The following is a 21896-nucleotide window of genomic DNA, read 5'->3' as shown; positions in this document are numbered from 1 at the left end:
AGACGGAGCGCAGCGTAGATACACCTGGTCACGGGCAGACGGGTCTATCCACTCAAGGATAGATTACCTGTTTGTGTCCCGAACGCTCTCGGTCAGATCCACCGATGTCAAGCCGGTGTTCTTTTCTGACCACTGCCTTCTGCTGGCTGACTGTCACCTACAGGATGAGCAGCGGGCTGGTAAGGGAACGTGGAAGCTGAACACCAAGCTGTTGACCCTGGCAAACATTGAGGAGCTCAAGAGGGATTACACAGGTTGGAGAACTGTGAAGCCCCTCTTTGAGTCTCCAGCGGACTGATGGGAAACAGTAAAAGGGACCATCAAGAGGTTCTTCATCCTCAAAGGTGTTCAGGAGGCGAGAGAGAGGCGGGGAAAACTGTCCCAGCTCCAGGAAAGTATGCAGAACCTGCTCTTGCTGCAGATGTTGGGGGTCGATGTCATGGAGGACCTCAAGGAGGTGAAGGGCCAGCAAGCCTCGCTCTTTGCCTCCGAGGCCTCCAAGATAATCTTCCGGTCCAGGGTCCGCTTGGTGGAGCAGGACGAGACGTGCTCACGTTTCTTCTTCCAGAAGGTGCACAAAGAAAGCTCCGTGCTCAGCAGCCTGAAGGAAGAAGATGGCTCGATAACGTCATCTCAGGCTGACATCATGAGGATCAGCAAATCCTTCTATGCCAGTCTGTCTGACGCGAAGCCAACCGACAGCACGGCCTCCCAATCGTTCCTGTCCTCTATCACAGAGGTCTTAGACGACAGAACACAGGAGAGGCTGGACCAGCCGTTATCTCTGGACGAGCTGACCAAGGCCCTCGAGTCCTTCGCAAAGAATAAAACTCCCAGAAGTGATGGCTTATCGGTCGAGCTCTATTCTGCTCTGTGGGACTTGATTGGCCAGGACCTGCTTCAGGCAGGTACCATGAGTGAATCCATGAGGACAAGCATCATCACTCTCATCTACAAGCAGAAGGGGGAGAGGGAGGAAATCAGAAATTAGCGACCAATCTCAGTATTAAATGCAGATTACAAAATCTTGGCAAAGGTCATCGCCAATCGGGTCAGGTCTGCTCTGGGAACGGTGATCCACCCTGACCAAACCTGTGCTGACTGGGCAGGAAGATTGTTGAGAGTCTCGCACTCCTCAGGGATACGATCGCCTACGTGCAGGACAAAGGGTTGGATACCTGCCTCAATGGCCTGGACCAGGAGAAAGCCTTTGACAGGATATCACACACGTATATGAGAGATGTTCTCTCCAAAATGGGCTTTGAGGAGGGAATCTGTAATTGGATGAGACTGCTCTACACCAACATTGTCAGTGCAGTCTCAGTCAATGGGTGGGAATCAGATAGATTAGATTAGATTAGATTAGATTAGATTACTTACAGTGTGGAAACAGGCCCTTCGGCCCAACAAGTCTACACCACCCCGCCGAAGCGCAACCCACCCATACCCCTACATTTACCCCTTACCTAACACTACGGGCAATTTAGCATGGCCAATTCACCTGACCTGCACATCTTTGGACTGTGGGAGGAAACTGGAGCACCCGGAGGAAACCCACGCAGACACGGGGAGAACGTGCAAACTCCACACAGTCAGTCGCCTGAGGCGGGAATTGAACCCAGGTCTCTGGCGCTGTGAGGCAGCATTGCTAGCCACTGTGCCACCGTGCCGCCCAGTCAGCTCTGGAGTCAGGCAGGGCTGCCCTGTCTCTCCTGCCTTGTTTGTGTGCTGCATAGAGCCATTTGCCGAGTCCATCAGGAAGGATGCGAGCCTGAGAGGGGCGACTATTTCTGGTAGCGGGGGCCTACAGGTAAGGCCTCCCTGTACTTGGATGATTTCGCCGCTTTCTGCTCGGATCCGCTGTCCGTGCACAAACTCTTGTGCATATGTGACCAGTTCGAATGGACCTCGGGAGCCAAGGTCAACCGAGGAAAGAGCGAGGCCGTGTTCTTTGGGAACTGGGCCGACCAATTCTTCATTCCCTTCACCGTCAGGACTGACCACCTGAAGGTGCTGGGTATTTGGTTCGGGGGGGCTGGGACATGCGCCAAATCTTGGGGGGGAGCATATCAAGAAAGTGAGGCAGAAACTGGGCAGATGGAAGCTACAGACGCTTGCCATCATGGGTAAAAACCTGGTCATCAGGTGTGAGACACTGTCATTGCTGTTATATGTGGCACAGGTCTGGCCTATTCCCAGAACCTGTGCCGTCGCAGTCACCTGGGCCATCTTCCATTTTGTATGGAGATCAAAGATGGTCAGGGTCCGAAGGGCCTCAATGTACAAAGCTCTGGGCAACGGGGGAAAAAACACACCAAATGCCACCCTCACCCTGATGGCCACCTTTGTGTATGGCTGCATCAAGCTGTGCGTGGATCCCCAGTACGCAAACACCAAGTGTCACTACGTACTGAGGTTCTACCTGTCCCTGGTGTTGGGAAGGATGGGCCTGGCCTCACTGCCACGGAACGCTCCAAGTAGTTCGACCGTTCCGTATCACCTGTCCTTCGTGGAGAAGCTTATGAAGAGAAACACCTTTGATCACAAGTCCATCAGGAAGTGGTCAGCACATAGTGTCCTTGAGACCCTTCGGGAAAAGGAGAGGGCGGATCCTGTCGAGCAGTTCCCTTGGCAGATTGTCAAAGCCATTTGGCAGAATGCCTCATTGCCAGAGCTTTCCAACAAGCACCAAGACCTGGCTTGGCTGGTGGTGAGAAGGGCTCTGCCTGTGAGATCCCTTATGCACGCCCGGATTCTCTGCCGCATCGCACGCTACCCTCGAAGCGGCTGCATGGGGAAGAGACTGTCACACACCTCCTTCTGGAATGTGCCTCTGCAAAGGAAGTCTGGAGAGGAATGCAGTGGTGTTTGTCGAGGTTCGTCCCGAGCAGCGCCGTGATGCGGGACTCCGTGCTCTACGGTCTCTTCCCTGGGACGCACACAGAGACGAACATCAACTGTGCCTGGAGGATCATCAACTTGGTGAAAGACGCTCTTTGGTCTGTCCGAAACCTGTTGATCTTCCAGCTGAAGGAGCTGACCCCGACTGAGTGTTGCGGACTGGCACATTCCAAGGTCCAGGACTATGTGTTGAGGGACGTGCTGAAGCTTGGGGCAACTGCCGCCAAGGCACGGTGGGGAAAGACCACTGTGTAACGTCTGCCTGCCTAAAGAACAGGGGGCCCACACAGTAAGTGGGTTCCGCTGACACCTCAGCTAAACACACGGATAGTAAACGTACAGACCTGTATATAGGAATGATTACTCGCTCTTTGTATGGAAAAAAATGGAATGTTTACATATGTATGGCATGACCAATTGTACAGATCAAAATATTTTTATGAATAAAGTATATTTTTGAAATTAAAAAAAATTCTAATTCAATACCATTTTTCCACAGTATCTTCACATTCTTGATATATTTAATATCTTGTGGAGATATGATGGTGTAATGATAAACATACCAGGCTATTAACCTTGAGGCCCAGGCCTGCAAGCTAGTAAAATTTGAATTCAAATAGTAAACCTGGTATTAAAGTGCTAGTTCAATAATAATGACCATGAAAACAGAATCAAATCTCATCTGGTTCACTGATATCCTTTCAGTAAGGAAATCTGTTGTAATTACCTGGTCTGTCCTATATGTGATTCCAGAACAAAAATAATATGGTCGACTCTTAATTACCCTCTGAAATCGTCTATAAAGCCACTCAATTCAAATATACATAAAAATGATATCAAATTCTGGCCATGCTGGTGATACTGACAATCCATGGAAGAAAAAAGAAAAAAAACCTCATTGATTTCTGTCTTTCGTATACTCAATGACTGAGCTTCCATAATTCTTTAAACAAACATACATAATTTTATTTAAGGTATAATTAACACTGATAAGACCATATTAAAAAGTACTTTTCTATGTCTCTGAAAAAAAAAGATTATTACAGCAAGATAATTATAAACTAATATTGAACATTGATTAAAGCACAGTTATAATAAACAAATTGGAATTGCTCCACTATGTGCTTTTATTGTCCAATAGTAATTTTAGAATAAACATTGTAAAATTGTGTAATTCATGATGGTATGTTGTTTGTAGGCTAATTTCATTCACTTTGAACTGAAATTACAGCATCACAAGTTATTAAGAATGCAACGTCAAGTTTGGCTTATTGTCTGCTGAGTGTCCACTCATTATGAAATACAAGGAAGTTAACCCTGGCGCCCTGACCAGTACTTATTCCTCTGTCATCATTAAAAAAATACAGAGATTTTCCCAGCCCTCGAATGATGTGGATCATGGCAAGAATCACATGAGATGCACAGTAAGGAGCTTCCCATCACCGACGGCCATTTTCCAACCAAGGTGCTGGGCAACCAGACGGAGTTTCTCAATTTAGTGAGTGGCGAGAGGGCTATTAGCATGTCTAACCTTCCCTTATTGATCTGTAGTTTCCTATTCTCCGAACTATTACATAGAAACTAGGCACCATCCATTCCCAACATGAAAGTCAGAGTAGTTACCTGGCAACTCCAGTTTGCCAAATGCAATTCTGAATCTCCGTTTTGGATATTAGGCTCTAATGTCTCAGCACATGCTCCACGGGCAGTAACAGCAAACGCAGTCCATCCACAGGCCTTGGCATTCAGCACATACCAGCCTCATCATATCAGCAAAGCACAGTATGGCTCTGCTCTTCAGTGCTACATTTCAGAGTGCACTGGCATCTTTCATCACAATATTGCTACAAGGATACTGTGCGCACAGAGCTAGGACTTCCCAGTTCATGGGTGGACCAGGCTCGCTCGCTCTCTTAACACTCACACACTTTGTGCATACTTTAATGCTCACAGCATACCTGCCTTACCTTACCTTAACTGGCTGTTTGGCACTTTGATCCCTTAGCCAAAACTTGAAAGCTCACATTGTTGCCTGTCTGATTAGCGCAAACAGGAGGCCAGGCAGCTTATCATGGTTAATATTTCAGGTCTGGTGACCCTTCCTCAGAACTCAAAACGTTAACTTTGATTTCTCTTCACAGATGCTGCCAGAACTGTTGAACCTTTCCAGCAACTTCTGTTTTGGTTTCTGATTCACAGTATCTGGTTTTTAGTTAGCTTATCGCAGTTGTCATCCATGATCAATTAACAGGGTGGAGGACATGTTACTCCAAGGCACAATGCACTGTAAATGTGATTCCTCAGTATGTATCAGCATAGTGATCTCAGTTCAGGGGTTTGGGAACAGTCGGTGGACTGCTTTGCTTTATCCCCATAGGTCATGGAGTGGAGTATGATTCTGTACCTTCAATGCAAACAACGAGTGGATTTGTGATACGCCAGCCAGGAGCTGCACACAGATCAGTCAGGGGTCTGGCCACTTCGCAGTTAGGGCTGCACATCTAAATCTATGGGCAATAGTGCGTCCTGTGGGTCATCTGAATGGAAGCCAATGGGATGATCTCAGGGGATAAGGGGTTAAAGACATTGGGCCAATCAATGCTCAGGATTGGAGGCAGCAGCCTGAGATGCTGAGGGGACATGAATAGTGAAGGGGGAAATTGACACATAAGGTGGGAGATGATAGTGCTTGGGAAGACAGGAGATAATGTGGTTTGAGGGAATTCAATAACTGTTATCACCATTGTGCCTAGATGGTTGGAATGTGCAGCACAATGGTGAGGAAAGACTAAACTTTAAGGCTCAGTAGGTAATTCGGGGAGATGAAGTTATAATGCAAAGAGGTGTGTGGAAATGTGTGGACACTCAGTACTAATGGGCGAGACAGAGAATCCCAGAAGGAAAGGTACATGAAGGTTTTGGGGTAGTTCATGATTATCAAGACTCAATGTGACACAAATGACCTGCACATTCTGTCAATTCAAAATGGAAACTGCAAATAGAAAATGGCTCTTACTGCGCCTGGAATGGGCAGAGCCAGTGTTTTCTTTCAGTGCCAAGACATGGGCTTCACTCAGGAACAATGGGAGGCCCCTTCAAATTAATCAAAACCTTTCATATTAGGGGCTGATACATCTGTAAATATATCATCGCGCATGTCTAATGTGGGAGAATACAAATCCTGATCATCAGCAATCTTGACAGTGTCATCAGTCATTTCAGATTGAAGATATTCATCTCTGTGAATTGGAAGTAATCATAAGCAACTTAAAAACCATCAAAAGCACAAAGCTAAAGCAAGATCTCAAAGGCAACTTAGGAATACAGAACTGATTCCCTCTCACTTTGAAGTCTAAGTATTTGTCAACATGCTCTTGTATGCAATGATGCTTTTCTTGGGTGATAGGGGACTGGGAAAATAAAGTCTCAGGATTCATGTAGTACCTACAGTCTCCTGCTTTCTCTTTATGGCATGACTAATGCTGCATTCATCGGATTAAAGTCCTTTGTCAAAGTTCCTTGTTAAGGAGGAGTGCTTTGTGTCCCTGTACAGTGGAGTGTGCTAAACTGTCATTTCTCAGTGATGTGGATGCTGACTGTCCACATTACTAAGGATTTGTTACATGTCTTATGTCCCCAATGCAGGTTCTTTGGAAGCATGACTGGTGGATCCAGCCACAGCAAAGATTGCAGTGCTGTGCAATGATGGTGCAGGAGAGATGGAGGGATAACACATGCCCAGTGCCAGTACAATCTCCAGTGAATGCTGAATAGCATCCACAGGAAGAGGTCACAGATGAAGGTCAGTTACCTCAGAGGAGGTACAGAGCCTATTGTTCTCGATATCATTTCCTCCAGATGACAAGGTGCAGTGTTACTGAAGGTGAAGGATATCCTAGGACACTGTCCCAGAATGTCCCAAATGTTGGAATGGGATCTGCAACACAAAGGTGTGGGTAGCCATCCTATCCCAACCGTCACCAAGGTGACAGCTGTACGAAGCTTTTATGTAGCTAGCTCCTTCCAAGGAGCCTCAGGGATTTTTCAATAATCCACCCACATGTTTTTTTCAAGGATATTACTCATTGCATTTGATACCAGATCACACTGATTCACCTTTTCTCCTCATGATAAGATCAGTATAGCAGCCCAGGCAGTACATTTTGGCAATGGAGCCAACTTTGCCCAAATGCAGGAGATGATAGACTGTGCACACATTGTGTTGAGAGAGCTATGTTATGGCACAGCTGAGTCTTGCAATCCATCAATGTACAATTATCTGTGATCTATGGTACATCATGCTTTCCTTATCTGGTCTGGTCTACATGTGACTCCATTCCCGCAGCAATGTGGTTGACTTTTAACTGCCCTCACAAATGGCCTAGTAAGCTATTCAGTGGCAAAAAAACTCAAAACAGGAATGAAACAGGATGGACTGCCTGATATTAGTCTACGCACTAGAAATGAGAACAGCAGAAACAATATTGTGAATGCTGCAAAGTCCTCCTTACTAATATCTGAGGGCTCATGCTAAAGTTGGGAGTGTGTCACACAGACTAATCAAGCAACAGTCTGGCATTGTTATACTCATGGAACCATTCCGTACAGACAATGTCCCAGACACCATTACTAACATCCCTGGATGTGCTCCTACCCACCAGCAGGATAGACCCAACAGTGGGCACAGTGGAATACAGTCAGAAAGTGGATACCCGAGGAATCCTCAACATTTAATCTGAACACAATGAAGTCTCACATCATCAGGTCAAATATGGGCAAGGAAACCTCCTGCTGATTCCCAGGTGCTGTCCTCCCTCAGCTGTGTTAAACATGGAGGAAACACTGAGCTTAAACAGGGTTAAGACCATAAGACATAGGAGCAGAAATTAGGTCATTTGGTCCATCAAGTCTGCTCTACCATTCAATCATGGCTGATAAGTTTCTATAAGATAATGCGATGAGTTCCTATAAGATGTAGAATGCGATGAGTCCATGGGCAGGTGAGCTGTGTGACTTGCTTCCTAAGCAGTGATTGACATGAGACTGTGTACTTGTATATCCAACCTATGTAGCCTGGATAGCACTGGCTTGTGGCTGCTCTCCCAGTGAAGGCCTACCCAAGATTGACAATACTTGGCCGAGTACACATTGGTCTTCAAGCATAGCATCGTGCCAGGGATCCTGGGATGTCCCAGCAGTAGTGAGAATTTCTGCCCATTGTAAGGAGCAGAATACGATGAGAGCAGTATGACAGGCTTGTGCTTCCTAGCTAATGGGGTGAGTTTTGAATGTTAGCGTGAGGAAACCTGCTGGGTCTTGTAGAGAGAAACCCTCCATGAAAGTTGAGGTAAGTGACATGTAGGAGAAAGTGAGGACTGCAGACGCTGGAGATCAGAGCTGAAAAATGTGTTGCTGGAAAAGCGCAGCAGGTCAGGCAGCATCCAAGGAGCAGGAGAATCGACGTTTCGGGCATAAGCCCTTCTTCAGGAAGTGACATGTACCCAATTCCTGGTAAGATTCAGCCCCGATTAAATGGCAATTATCACAGTGATAATTGCAGGAGTTTGTTTAGCTATTGACTATTTTATTTCTTAAAACAGTGACTCCACTTTAAAGTACTTCATTGGCTGTAAGAGATGTCTGGTGATCTGAAAAATGCTTTAAAATGGAAGTTTTTTCTTGTTTCTTTTATTTGACTTTTCCTTTATGAAACAAAAACAAAATCAAAATGTTTACCAGAATGTACCACTTTTAAAGTAAAGATATCAAAAAGTATCCTGATGCACGTCCTGTGTTACACGTAGAAAGGAAGCAGACAGCATTCAGAATTAATTTCCTGCCTACTTAAATTTACTGATCTTCCATTTCAATTCAAACTGAAGCGAAGGAGATAATTAAAGGCATATCTGTGTTGACAGGCAACTTGGGAAGAATTACTCTCCCGACAGATTGATCCATAAACCTTTAACATTGTGGGAAAGGTCACTTGATTGAAAGCAAACAGAAATGTCTCCGAGGCATTGGCATATCACATGTGGGCTTTCATTTTTACTTCATGTCAGTAAAGAAAATCCACACGGGGAAGTAGGAATTCTGATTGGGAATCTTGAAAGTTATTATTTCCCGAATGTCCCGCTGAAAGTAAACTGAAGTATTTTTGGCTCGAAGTCAGGCAATATTTTGGGTGGGAATACAGGTGGGGAAGGTAGGGTTAAGGCACGGGGTGGAGGGCCATCCTGGGTTCAGTCAGAGATCGAGTGGCGGATTTGAACGATTGGGTGATGTGGGCTGGATAATGTGAGGTGAATGAGGCTGAGTTTGCTTATTGGGATTAGAGGAAACACTCCTGCTCCTCCTGATCCATAAGCAAAGCTGCTGAATCTGGCATTTCTTTTTTGTTTTTAACCATTAGATTCCCCGAGCCCTGCAAGACGTAACATCCATGAGTTAAAAGTAGAAATCCAATTTTAAAAAGTGGCACAGACAGATCCTTTAACACTGCAACTATCAGAACTGTCTCCTAAACTGGATATGGGTGCAGTTAGTAACATAATAAGGAAAGGATGAGACTGTGTTTGAGACCTCTCTTTATTTGTTGCAGCCACCACTAACACTAGAATTTGGAAGAATAGTAATCTACACAACTAGCCTTCGTGTTGTGAGGACAACATTTGACCGCTGTGAGATAGTGAGGAAAATTTTCCAAAATCACAGAGTAAAATTGGAAGAGAAAAATATTGCTTTGAACAGTGATTATGGAAAGGAGCTAGAAGAGCGTTGCAAGAGAGCTAATGAATCACCTTCCTTACCTGTGGTGTTCATCGATGGTCATTACCTTGGGGTAAGTCAAGAAGTTCTGGCCAATTGCCAAAATGTGTTTATTATTTCATTTCACCTGATTTTTGGGCAACAGAAAAAGAACAATACATTCTCCACTATTCTAATGAATCCTATTTCACATTTAGTCCTTAATGTGTACATTTACCTATTCAAATTACCAAGATTAAGTCACGCAGTAAACGTTGAGTGATGAGAGATCAGTGAGCGGTCAAATAGATGTGAAATTTAGCTTTGGTGGTGGTCATTCATGAAAAAATGATTGACTTTTTTTAAAGTTGTATTTTGATTTTAGATCCTGAGTATGAGTGCCTTTCAGATCGAGATTCAGCACAAGCTTGAATTTCTCCCCACATCTAAACCTACAAAGTATTACTTCCACAGTTGCAGTGCCATGAAAGTTTAAGAGAATGGGTTTTTACAGAAGTTTGATAAAATTGTTCAAGTGAGTAGTATTAAAGGAATGGCACAACATAGACAGAAAGTTGGTTATTGGGCAAGAACTGGTTAACATATTAGGTTCAATTGGGCAAGAAAGGAACTCTCATTCCTTGTAATCAATGCTAGTCTCATTTTAAAAATATTACATGATATAGTTTTTTATGATTCGTTCATTAACCGGTTCAAAGATGTTATTACAAACCTCTGGCCAGGTGGGACTTAAACTCAGGCTTTCTGGTTCTCCCTGTGCCATGCAAATCCTCACTGTATTGTGTAGGGAATATTAATCAATCTGTTTTGACATCTTATGACACACCTCTGGGGCAGGCTATACTTGAGTCCAGGCCTTCTGGCCCAGAGGTAGGGACTGCACCCTTGCACCACAACAGCTTCTTGCCCATGTGTCTGTTGTACCAATATAAAGTTAGCACCAGGCAGGAGGTTCGGAGAAATTTATTCACATAACATTATTTTTGGATACTTTGCTACAGGAATAAGTTACTGAAGCAAAATGTATTGAATCTTTTAAACAAAATAGTGAAGAAATATTTCAGGGAGAAAAAGGAGTAGTGCTATCTGTGTTGTATTTCTCTAGCTATGAGCTAGCACAACCATGATGGACCAAATGGTTGTAAATGGATTGGTACACTCCACTCTCCAATTCTGCCCCATTTACTAAACCCCACACTCTCCATCACGATCACTCATTTGTGACTACCCACTTCTCAGATGACCAAACCACTTGCCTGGTGTGCAACACATACCAACACCTACATCTGTGTCTTGTCTCTCCACTCTCTTGAGATTACACTCCAAATCATGTTACCTCTTCTCTCACCTCATCCCACCCTATTACCTATACCCAGAGGTGCAGGATACTTACCTGTTCTAGAGCTACAGCCTCTTCGAGAGCATTCTCTGGCAAACAAGGAATGAAGCTTGGCATCTGGGTGGGGAATCTATTAAAACAAAATGCATACTGTCAGCTAAAACCAGAACAGTCCACCACTTGGAAATCAAGCCCCAGAAAATATCAGTCTTCAGTGGTTGAACGTAGAGTCTAGCCAGTATATTTTACATCCTCTCCTGGAATCAGTCATCTGAACCTTCTCTGAACTGCTTTTATTGTATTTATAACTATTTTCTAATCAAACTGTTCAGAGATGTTATTATACACCTCTGGTACAGGTGGGATTTGAAGCTGGGCCTCCTGGCCCAAAGTTAGGGATAATACCACTGCATTTATTTTCTTTCTTAAAACTGGAGCTCACCTAATGTGGTCTCATCAACATTCTTGTTATGATTGTAGTTAAAATGGATTATCAAAATTCAATTTTCATCATTTGACAACAAGACCCAAGACTTCCAGAGAGAAAAAGTGATTTTAAAAAGAAAGCTGCTAGTCTCCCTCCCACATTAGTGTGGCTACATTTCATTTGGTTTCAGGCTTTTATCCACTTCCAAGTCTACTAGAAGTGTGAATACCTCCTCCCACTCAATGTTAATTTGTTCAAGTATATCACAGTCCCCCTCCTGATTTCTATACTGACGTTGTCCTTCATTGCAAAGTACTCATTTGAAACTCCAACCATGTATTCTGGTTCTGCAAAGAGATTGCCCTTTTGGACCCTAATGGGCCCCACTCTTTCCTGGGTCATTCTCTTGCCTCTAATATCATTATAAAATGCCTATGATTTTACATAATGTTACCAGCTGGTGTTTTTTCATGTTCCTCTTTGCTCTCCTAATATCTTTTTAAAATAACTTCCTACACTTTCTATATGCCTCAAGAGTATCTGCTATCTGGAGCATTTGACATCTACCATAGGCTCCTTTTATTTATTGTCCAATTCTGAATATCCTTTGACATCCAGGGTTTTCTGAACTTGTTGGTCTCACCCTGTCCCTTTATAGGAACCTGTTGGCCCTGCACATTCATTACTAACCATTTGGATGTCTCCCATGGCTCTGACGTGGATTTTCCTGCAAGTACCTGCCCACAGTTCACTATGGACAGATCCTGTATTTTTTTATTAAAATTGACCTTCACCCAGTTCAGAACTTTTACTTCCAATCTACTTTTGTCTTATCCATAATTACCTTGAATCTTACTGAATTTTGTTCACTCTCTCTGAACTGCTTCCTCACTGACACGCTGACTTGCTCATCTTTGTTGCTCAACATTAGGTCCACCTCTTTTGTAGGACTTTCTACTTGCTGGCTTAAAAAGCTCTTTTGGATACAATCTAAGAATTCTGCCTCCTCTAAGTTTTTCACTTATTCCAGTTAATACTGGGGAAGTTGAACTACCCTGCTATACTTATGCTGTTATGTTTACGCTTCTCTGAGATGCCTACATGTTTGCCTTTCTTCTTTTCCTGATTATTTGGATATTTATTGTACAGCCCTAGCAAAGTGATAGCCCTATCCCACCTCATTTTTTCCTCTTCGCAAAGTCTTTCAATCAAAACACAATCTGCTCCAGAGTAAATCAATGTGTTCTCTGGTTCTTAGCTTCTTCTGTAATCCTGAAGCAAACCTGAACTGCATGAATTGTATCTTCCCGATCAGCCAGTTTAATTCTATGAATGGAGGATTTGTGATTTTAAGTCTGCTTGGATGTGTAATATCCTTCTCCATTATCATTATATTAATTATTTTTCCTTCACTGATTTAAATTATGTATTTGAAAGCCAAAAGAGAATTTTAATTTTTCTTTGTATATATAATTGCTGTTCAGTGTTTAAATTGTACAATCACTTCAATTGTTTTAAACATTGTTCTCATCTGCAAGTTTGAAAAAAATTATTTAGATTAGATTCCCTACAGAATGGAAACAGGCCCTTCAGCCCAACCCTCCCCCCTCTGACAAATGCACCTAACACTATGGGCAATTCTCCTGGCCTGCAGAGGACCCAGAGGAAACCCTCACAGACACAGGGAGGATGCGCAAACTCCACTCAGACAGTTGCCCAAGGCAGGGATTGAATCCAGGTGCTGGGAGGCAGCAGTGCTAACCACTGAGCCATTTGCTTGAATCACTAGATAATGAAGATTAATTGTTAATAAGACTCTTTCATTGAGAAGCTTTGTTGTTTTATTAGAGATTTCTAACTTCTATCTTATTTTCTTTTTCAGAAACTTTCTTTCATTTCTGATACGTAAAGTTGAAAATCATCTAAATGGTTTATAATTATCCTCCTACTTATGCAAAAATATTGTTCATTTAAAAAATTGCCAAAATGCTTTAAAATGAAGAAATACACTCTTTTATTTTTACATTTATATTACTTCTTCTCCTTTTTAATTGTATCCACACCTTTTTTCATCAATATGGTGAAGTCACACTGTTTCTACTTATTCTCCTTTATATTCATGTCATTATTTTAAACTGAAAAAAGCACAGTATTCCTGATATCGCATCCTTAAGAAAAGTTTCTGTTGTATAATAAAATGTTTTTTCTCCTTCAAACCACTGATTCTTTTCAATGAACTCCTCATTTGCCTTTTAATTTCTGACTCTAATTAATTCAATATGCAGCCATTTTAACGATTTCCTGAAAGAGTGACCTTTTATCAAACTGTTTTCACCGAATTGTCCAATGATTTTCAACAATTTTATAAATAGCTGTTTACTAAACATAACAATATCCAGTTAACTTCACAGTCTGGAATTCTTCTTCAAATGTAAGAACTTAAACACATGTTGCCAGGGACCTAACTTACTTAGGATGCCTGATATTAACCATTGTATCCCAAGTTTACAATTTGGATTTTTATCTTGTAGCTTTGATAAAACTCTGTGTGGTCTTTGGAGGTCTTCTCAGTTATTGCGTTATTTCTGTCTGTTTTTATGCTTCTTTAGACAGACTTAGTGCTACTCCAGTTTTTTTTTAAATTGCTGGCTGCTGTATTCAGAGAGACAAAACAACTGGGCGGCACGGTGGCACAGTGGTTAGCACTGCTGCCTCACAGCGCCAGAGACCCGGGTTCAATTCCCGCCTCAGGCGACTGACTGTGTGGAGTTTGCACATTCTCCCCGTGTCTGCGTGGGTTTCCTCCGGGTGCTCCGGTTTCCTCCCACAGTCCAAAGATGTGCAGGGTCAGGTGAATTGGCCATACTAAATTGCCCATAGTGTTAGGTAAGGGGTAAATGTAGGGGTATGGGTGGGTTTCGCTTCGGCGGGTCGGTGTGGACTTGTTGGGCCGAAGGGCCTGTTTCCACACTGTAATCTAATCTAATCTAATCTAATCTAACCTGGAACCCAAAGTAGACAAACAGGAGGCTGGAAGAACACAGCAAACCAGGCAGCATCAGGAGGTAGAGAAGTCAATGTTTTGGGTATGAAACATTGACTTCTCCACCTCCTGATGCTGCCTGGCTTGCTCCATTCAGAGAAGCTGACTGGCTGTGTGTACTTTTGAGCGACTGAATATTTAAAGATATTCTCACTGTTTTCTGACTGGAATTCTCTCTTCTTTCAGTTGGCTGTGGCTTTTGTAGAACTGAATATTTCCTCAGGCTCGCAGGATCTGGTCAAAATCTGTAGAGCTGTAAATGACAACAGGTGCCCAGCACTTGGTATAGTGCTAGAATAGAAGAAATGCTAATGCTTTCCTGGACCATCTGACATACCTTGGCTGGGGGTGGGGGGATATTGACTTTCACCAATCCTCCTTATTGTTCTTAGTTACTAAAGCCAAGTGGGGAAAGATGTCCAGGCAATGTCTTGAGCAAAAGATAGGCTCAATCTTCAAAACAGTATAGGTTCATTACAAATTACGCAATAGTAAACTTCATTACATCAGGAATGCATAATTTGTGAGACATCAGATTCACCTGAAGAGTGTGTATATTACCATAAGCCAAAGCGGCTTAACATCAGAATAACTGGTGCTGCAACACTTTCTTTAGCTTCTGCTAAGATCATTTTTTTACAATCTGATTGGTGGGGTTTATCTATTGATGCGAGCTAACCTTTTTAGGTACTAGCTGTCAAATGTGTGTTCACTCACTTAACCTGTCCATATTCATCTCACATGATTGTATTTCCATACTTATTATGGATGTAAAAGGGAATTGGGGAAAAAATGGAGAGAGATTTTCTCGGATTTGGGGAAGGATGTCGAATTAACATAGTTGAGTTCCTGTTAAGGACAATTAATGCAGAAAGAATGAGCCAGATTATATAAACATTGATGATTTTATGACTCTACGACCTCAAGCCAGTAAAAAAGTAGAAAACAATTCAGCGAGGTTGTGTTTATATCCACCATTATATTTCCAGTAGATATTGCTATTATGTGACATACATGCTGGGAGAATTGTTTCATAAAATCTATTCTTTCCTGCCATCTGAATGCAATTATGCTTAGCCATCAACTTCACAATAGTGCTGCTGCAAATTCATCACTGGAGTTTTTATTTTCATACACCTTTTGTAATACATTCTATCTTTTGAAATTGTGCTGTTTTTAAAAAAATTATGTATAGCTTCCTGAACAATTGTAACACTCACTCTTGCCATTTAAGAAAAACAGTAAGGGCAAAAGCTACAAACCTGCAGTTGTTGGACAATTACAGGAAACCAACAGGGACAGAACAAATGATCTCTTGAACTTTTACTGCACAATGCAAGTGTAGATTTGTAAAAGATAGATCAAGTCTAACTCATTTGACTAAATTATCTGAGGTGATCATGAACAAGTTGAACTGATTTTTGATGTTGTCTATACAGACTTACAAAAGGCAATTGATAAGGTTCTTCACAAGACATTATGAGAGAAATCAAAGTGTGTGGGAACAAAAAGATTGTAGATGAAGTTAAATATGGGAAGTATGAGGCCATTCACTTTGGCCTACATGGCTCCCTAGTATGTCAACTAAACAATTAAAAAACATAGAGTTGATTTTATGGTAACAAATCAGACAGCTGGTCCTCTGATGCTGCCATGATATAGTGTGCCATGATGTCAGGTTGGTGCCTGACTGCTCTCATATAGCTTTCATAAATGATCAATTCAATTGGCTTCAAGACAATCAGTCAATACAATAGAAAGGTTGTATTTTACGGGCTGTGCCTGAACTAATTGGGACCAAATCCTAAACTGTCACATAGGCCCTAATGTTACAGTGAAGATATTTATAAGATGATAATGTTTAGAGATTGTAACTTTAAATTTAAAGAAAGCAGGACATGTGACCCTATGCTGACACTGACAGTTGTACTGGAAGTGGTTTCAACTGAGGCATTCCAGAGAGAATTGGGTTGTTATCTGAATATGAACACTGTGCAGAGTTGTTGGGAGAAGGTGGGGAAATGGCACTAGATAGCTTGTTGCTCAGAGAAGCAGTGGAGACACAATGGGTCAAATAGCCTGCATGTGTGCTGTAACAATTCTTTTCAGCATGACCCGACCAAAGACCTGACACTGAGGATTAGCTACCTGTGTAGATGCAGCTTCAGTTACCTTTATTTTTCTTTAACATGATCGTGTTTGTGTCATACATGATTTGTGGATTGGATCCTGCCCTCCAAAAGAGAAAGGTGGGGTCATGAAACTGTGATAGATAAGACATACGCCTTTCAACAATTCAGTTGGAATTCAATTCTTACTCGCTTTTCTGTTTGCTAAGGAATCAATTCTCTTTTAAAGAAAACAAATACTTTTTCAACAATTACAAGAATCTGGGAAGGAGCACCAAATTGTCTGTCTCATCAGAGTACAGCTCATAGCAATGTTCAACTCTCCGGGATATCAGTTCTCTTCTTTGATGAGCACTTTACCATGTGCTAATTTCATATGGGCAGCTTTGATCACCAAAGGAGCATGTGGCCTCTTGATCCAACCGTACATAACACATAGATTACCATTGTCACAGGCAGTTTGGATTTTTTAAAAATCATCTACAGAATATACGCATCACTAAGTATGTCAGAATTTATTGCTGTTCTCTACTTGTCCTGGGGAAAGTAGAGGTAATCTCCCTTCCTGAATTTCTGCAGTCCTTGCGATGTAGGGCCATTAACAGTGCTATGAGGAAGGGTTCTAGCTCAAGCGACAATTAAGGAATGGTGATATAGATGCAACTCAGGATGGTGATGTGCCTTGGAGGGGAATTTGCAAATGGTGGTATTCCCATGCATTTGTTGCCCTCGTCCTTCTAGATGGGAGAGATTGTGTGTGTAATTGAAAGATACCATCAATGGAGCTGGGTGTATTACTGCAGTACATCCTTGTAGAGATTACCTACTGCTGCTATTGTGTTTTAGTGGTGAAGGAAGTGAATGTTGAAAGATTGGATGGGGTGCCAATCAAATGGCCTGCTTTGTTTAGATGTTGTCAAGTTTTGTGAGTGTTGGTAGAGCTACACCCATTTGGACAAGTAGAAAGTATTGCATCACATTTGTCATTTGTGCTTTCTAAATGATGCATAGGCTTTGGGAGTCAGGCAATGCTGCAGAATTCACAGCCCTTGAGTCGCTTTTGTGGCTAAAGTATTCAAATGGCTGGTCCAGCTCAGTTTCTGGTCAGTTGGGTTCCAGGATGTTGATAGTGAGTAGTGTCCAAAGCCCAGCCATCGTCAACTGCTTCATCAATGATCTTCTCTCTCTCATAAGGTTGAAGTCGAGATGTCTAACAATGATTGCACAATGCTCAGTATCACTGGAAACTCCTCAGATATTGAAGCAGTCCATGTTCAAATGTAACAAAACCTGGAAAAGATCCTGAATTGGGCTGACAAGTAGTAAGTAACATTTGTGCCACACAAATGAAAGGGAATGATCATGTCCAATAATAAGATAATCTGGCTATCACTCCTTGATGTTCAAAGACATCACTATTATTGAATCATCCACTATTAACATCGAGGGTGTCTACCATTAACCAGAAAATGAACTGGACTATCCATATAAATATAGTGGCTACAAGAGATGGTCAGAGGCGAGGAATATTGCAGCGAGGAGCTCATCCTCTGACTCCTAAAGCCTGTCCACTATCTACAAGGTGCAAATCAAGATTGTGATGAAATACTTCCTGCTTGTAGTTCCAACAGAAGTAAGGAGCTTGACATCATCCACGCTAAAGCAACCTATTTGATTGTCACCACATCAACAAGCATCCACTCCCTCCATCACTGACGCTCTATAACAGCAAAGTGTGCCATCTAGGAGATAGCAGAAGTTCACCAGACCCCTGCTGGAGTAGGGCAGCAGATAAATGGGAACTCCACAACCTATATGTTCTGCTCCAAGCCACTCACCATCCTGACTTGGAAATATATCGCTACTCCTTCAGTGTTGCTGGGTCAAAGTCCTCAAATTCCCTCCCTAAATGCATTGTAGACAGTGCACTATGGTGTGTGGACTGCAGCAGTTCATCGCCACCTAGAATCATAGAATCCCTACAGTGTGGAAACAGGCTATTTGGCCCAACAAGTCAACACTGACCCTCCGAAGAGTATCCCACCCAGACCCATTCCCTTGCCCTTATTACTCTCCATTTTCGCTGACTATTGCACCTAGCCTACACATCCTTGGACACTATAGGCAATTTAGCATGGCCAATTCACCTAATCTGCACATCTTTGAACTGTGGGAGGAAACCGGAGCACCCAGAGGAATCCCACACAAACATGGGGAGAATGTGCAAACTCCATGGAGATAGTCGCCCGAGGCTGGAATCAAACCCAAGACCCTGGTGCTGTGAAGCAGGAGTGCTAACCACTGAGCTATTGTGCCACTACAGGCAATAAATACTGGCCCACCCAATGATGCCCACGTTCCATGACTTATTACAAAAGAAAATAGTTTTGTAGTCGATATTTGGTGAGAACAAAGTAAAGTATGTATCTCCTTCTTGTTGGTTGCCTCACTATATGCTGCAGACAGAGTCTAGTAGCAATGTTCTGTAGAATTCAACCAGCTTGGTCAGTAATGGTACAACATTGATGTCACTTATCCAGAGTACATTTCTGTGCCCTTGTCCCTCAGTGCTTCCATCAAGTGGTTTTCAATATGAAAAAGTACTAATTCAGTGCATATCTACTCTGTGCCTGCCCCTGTCCTCTCCACAAATTTGCTGGCAACTTTCAGACCTTGGAACATCTTGGCTATTGGGTCTATCCTGTGAATCAGAAAGTCTTTGCTTTTTGCTTCAATGACAGAAAGACCTGGAGTTGGCATATCGGGAGAATTGGCACTACATTTTGCAGACAGGGCTTTTTGTCTGCACTTCATAGCAAGGCAAGACAGAGGTACCAGAAACGTTTAAGCTCTGGCTGAGAGGAAAAAGCTTAAAAAGACAAAGGAAGGTAGGAATGCTGTAAGAATCCAGTTAGGTGCAAAGTGAATGGACATGACATGAACAAATGAGCAGCCCCGAGATTCTCATTGGTCCAGTCCATGAGCTCCATGATGTCTGTCCCTACATGCAAAGTTTCCTTACAGCAACAGTACAATGAAAGATGTTGATGAGGAATCACTGGGCTCGAAACATTGACTCTGCTTTTTGTCCATAGATGCTGCTGACCTGCTGAGTCTCTTCAGTAATTTCGGTCTTTGTTTCAGATTTCCAGCATGCTCAGTTATTTGTTTTATTTTATTGCAATGGAAGGTGCTGATGCAGCATCAAAATGCAGAAGTGTACAGTAAGTAGGTCAGGGATGATATGGCAATGCCGACATCAGCGACTGCTGCCCATGAAGCATGACCTGAGATGTTTAAATTGTTTTGGTTTATTATTGTCAGATGTACTGAGATACAATGAAAAGTGGATTTTTTGTGTGCTAACCAGACAAAGCATACCTTTATATGTGAATGTTGCTGAGGCATTCATGTTCGAGGTTTGGAGAAAGCAGCAAGCACTCTGACTTTGTGCTGTGATTTCTTGGAGTTCTATCCGTGGGTGGGAGAACGGGAGCATCCATGTTAATGGGGTGTAATGAAAGTGATAATGAGCGACTATCTCCATTAATAGGCCTCTAATCTTTCAGTTCAAAGAATCACATCTTGATATCCAGGACTTGGTTGGAAAATCAACTTGTGAAGGTCCTTGCTCAACATCTCACCCAATTTTCCTAGATTTCTCGCCTACATTGTTTATGGCCAAGGAAGACTTTGCCCATAAAATTGACCCTTGTTTGTAAGATTGTTGCATGAGTGCAAGTCAGGTAAAGATGTTGACAAGTCCTTTAACAGCTGATAAGGCAGAGGGAAGAGCAGTTGCATGAGTGCAGTTGTTGTTGGTAGCTAAATTGATTACATCAATCCATTGCTGAATCCAAAGTCTATAACATGTCCACATAGTCTTTTATACACCTGCCATGCCAGTAGAACTTGTACAAAAATAGAACCTGAAAATGTTGTAGAAACTCAGCAGGTCTGGCATCTTCTGTGGCGAGAGAAACAGAGTTAATGTTTTGAGTCCAGTGACCCTTCCTCAGCAACTTCTGTTGTTGCAGATCTTCAGTATCTGTAGTTCTTTGTTTTATTATAGTAGAATTTGTAGGTAGCCTCAAGCATACAGCCCCCATCAAGAAGCATTCCTGACACCAAGCTTACATAGCTCATCGTCAATCAATATTATCCTGCATACTATTATCATCATAGTAAAAAACAACTACCATTACTCAACTTTCATTATCTGATACTAATCATGTACTAAAGCTGTTTCGAAAATGGAAAGATACTGACCTAGATTTGCTGCTGTGATCTCCTGACTGAATTGAGTCAAGTTCATGAAATACATTCATAAACATGAATCAGTCAGAAGGAAAATTAACAACTATACAAAAAGGTATTGACTTATGCCTCCTAGTTGATGCACACTTTTCTGGAAATTGCACATTGAGATGGAAGGTTGCAGAGTTTCCATCTTGAACAAATAATGAGCAGACTTAGGACATAACAAACAAATCTTTATTGATGCTACCAAGCAGTAGTATAGAGACACTATTAACTTGTAAGCAACAACTGGAAAACATTATCTCTGTCTGTCTGTCTGTCACTCTCATCCTGAAAAAATGGTGACTCATGAAAAAGTAACTCGGAGGAGCAACTATTACTGAGAACTCAAAATTTACAAATTTTACCATTAATGAAGAAATAAGGAAATTTAGGACATAGGTCATTTCTCACAACTCAAGTTCTCTAAAAACTTCAACTTGCAACTGGCTGAACCTTCTTGTGCCCCACTTCTTTTTAAATTTATCTGCTGAGTTTGTGTACATTGGATGCCATGTTTTGAATATTTTCCTTGAAATAAATTTCTTTAACTCAAAGAAATCTTTGGCTCAATAATTCTGATGAATTAATTATATTTTAATTGAGTGTGATAGGCACATACTAAAATATAAATAAAAGTACTTGTTGCAACCAGTTGAGTGAGGGCTAGAAAGAGAACTGCAACTCCCAGGTCATTTCCTCTGCCCTGAAGCTCTTCAACCATGTCGTGAAACAAACTCGGTACCACAGTCACATTTGCTTCCTCAGTGCATGCCTTCGTAACCAACTCATCCTACACGGACTCCGGACCACCTTTAAACCAGCAGAGTTCGGACCCGAACAGGACAAACAGTACAGACTACAGGTTCAAAAACACCAGCAACAGTTCTCCTTCAAGGTCCTCCGCTCCACGCTTGCAGCAATGCACCGGCACCTAACCTCTCTACAGTCTGCCCTGCCTCAGCTGAGGGCCACACTCTCTCAGAATTG

The 21896-nt window shown here is 42.4% G+C and overlaps 1 protein-coding gene across 1 annotated transcript in view; it reads left to right on the top strand.

Annotated features, from left to right (window-relative positions):
* grxcr1a (glutaredoxin and cysteine rich domain containing 1 a) overlaps positions 1-21896 on the top strand; it is a 95675-nt gene that overhangs the window by 24301 nt on the left and 49478 nt on the right. Inside the window, exon 2 of the mRNA XM_043692026.1 lies at positions 9503-9742. Coding sequence (XP_043547961.1) covers positions 9503-9742 — 240 coding nt within the window. The remainder of the gene's footprint in view (positions 1-9502; positions 9743-21896) is intronic.

Source organism: Chiloscyllium plagiosum, chromosome 1, assembly GCF_004010195.1.
Source record: "Chiloscyllium plagiosum isolate BGI_BamShark_2017 chromosome 1, ASM401019v2, whole genome shotgun sequence".
NCBI lineage: Eukaryota > Metazoa > Chordata > Chondrichthyes > Orectolobiformes > Hemiscylliidae > Chiloscyllium > Chiloscyllium plagiosum.
The sequence above is the reverse complement of the archived record's forward strand: the minus strand, read 5'-3'. Positions and strand labels throughout refer to the sequence as shown.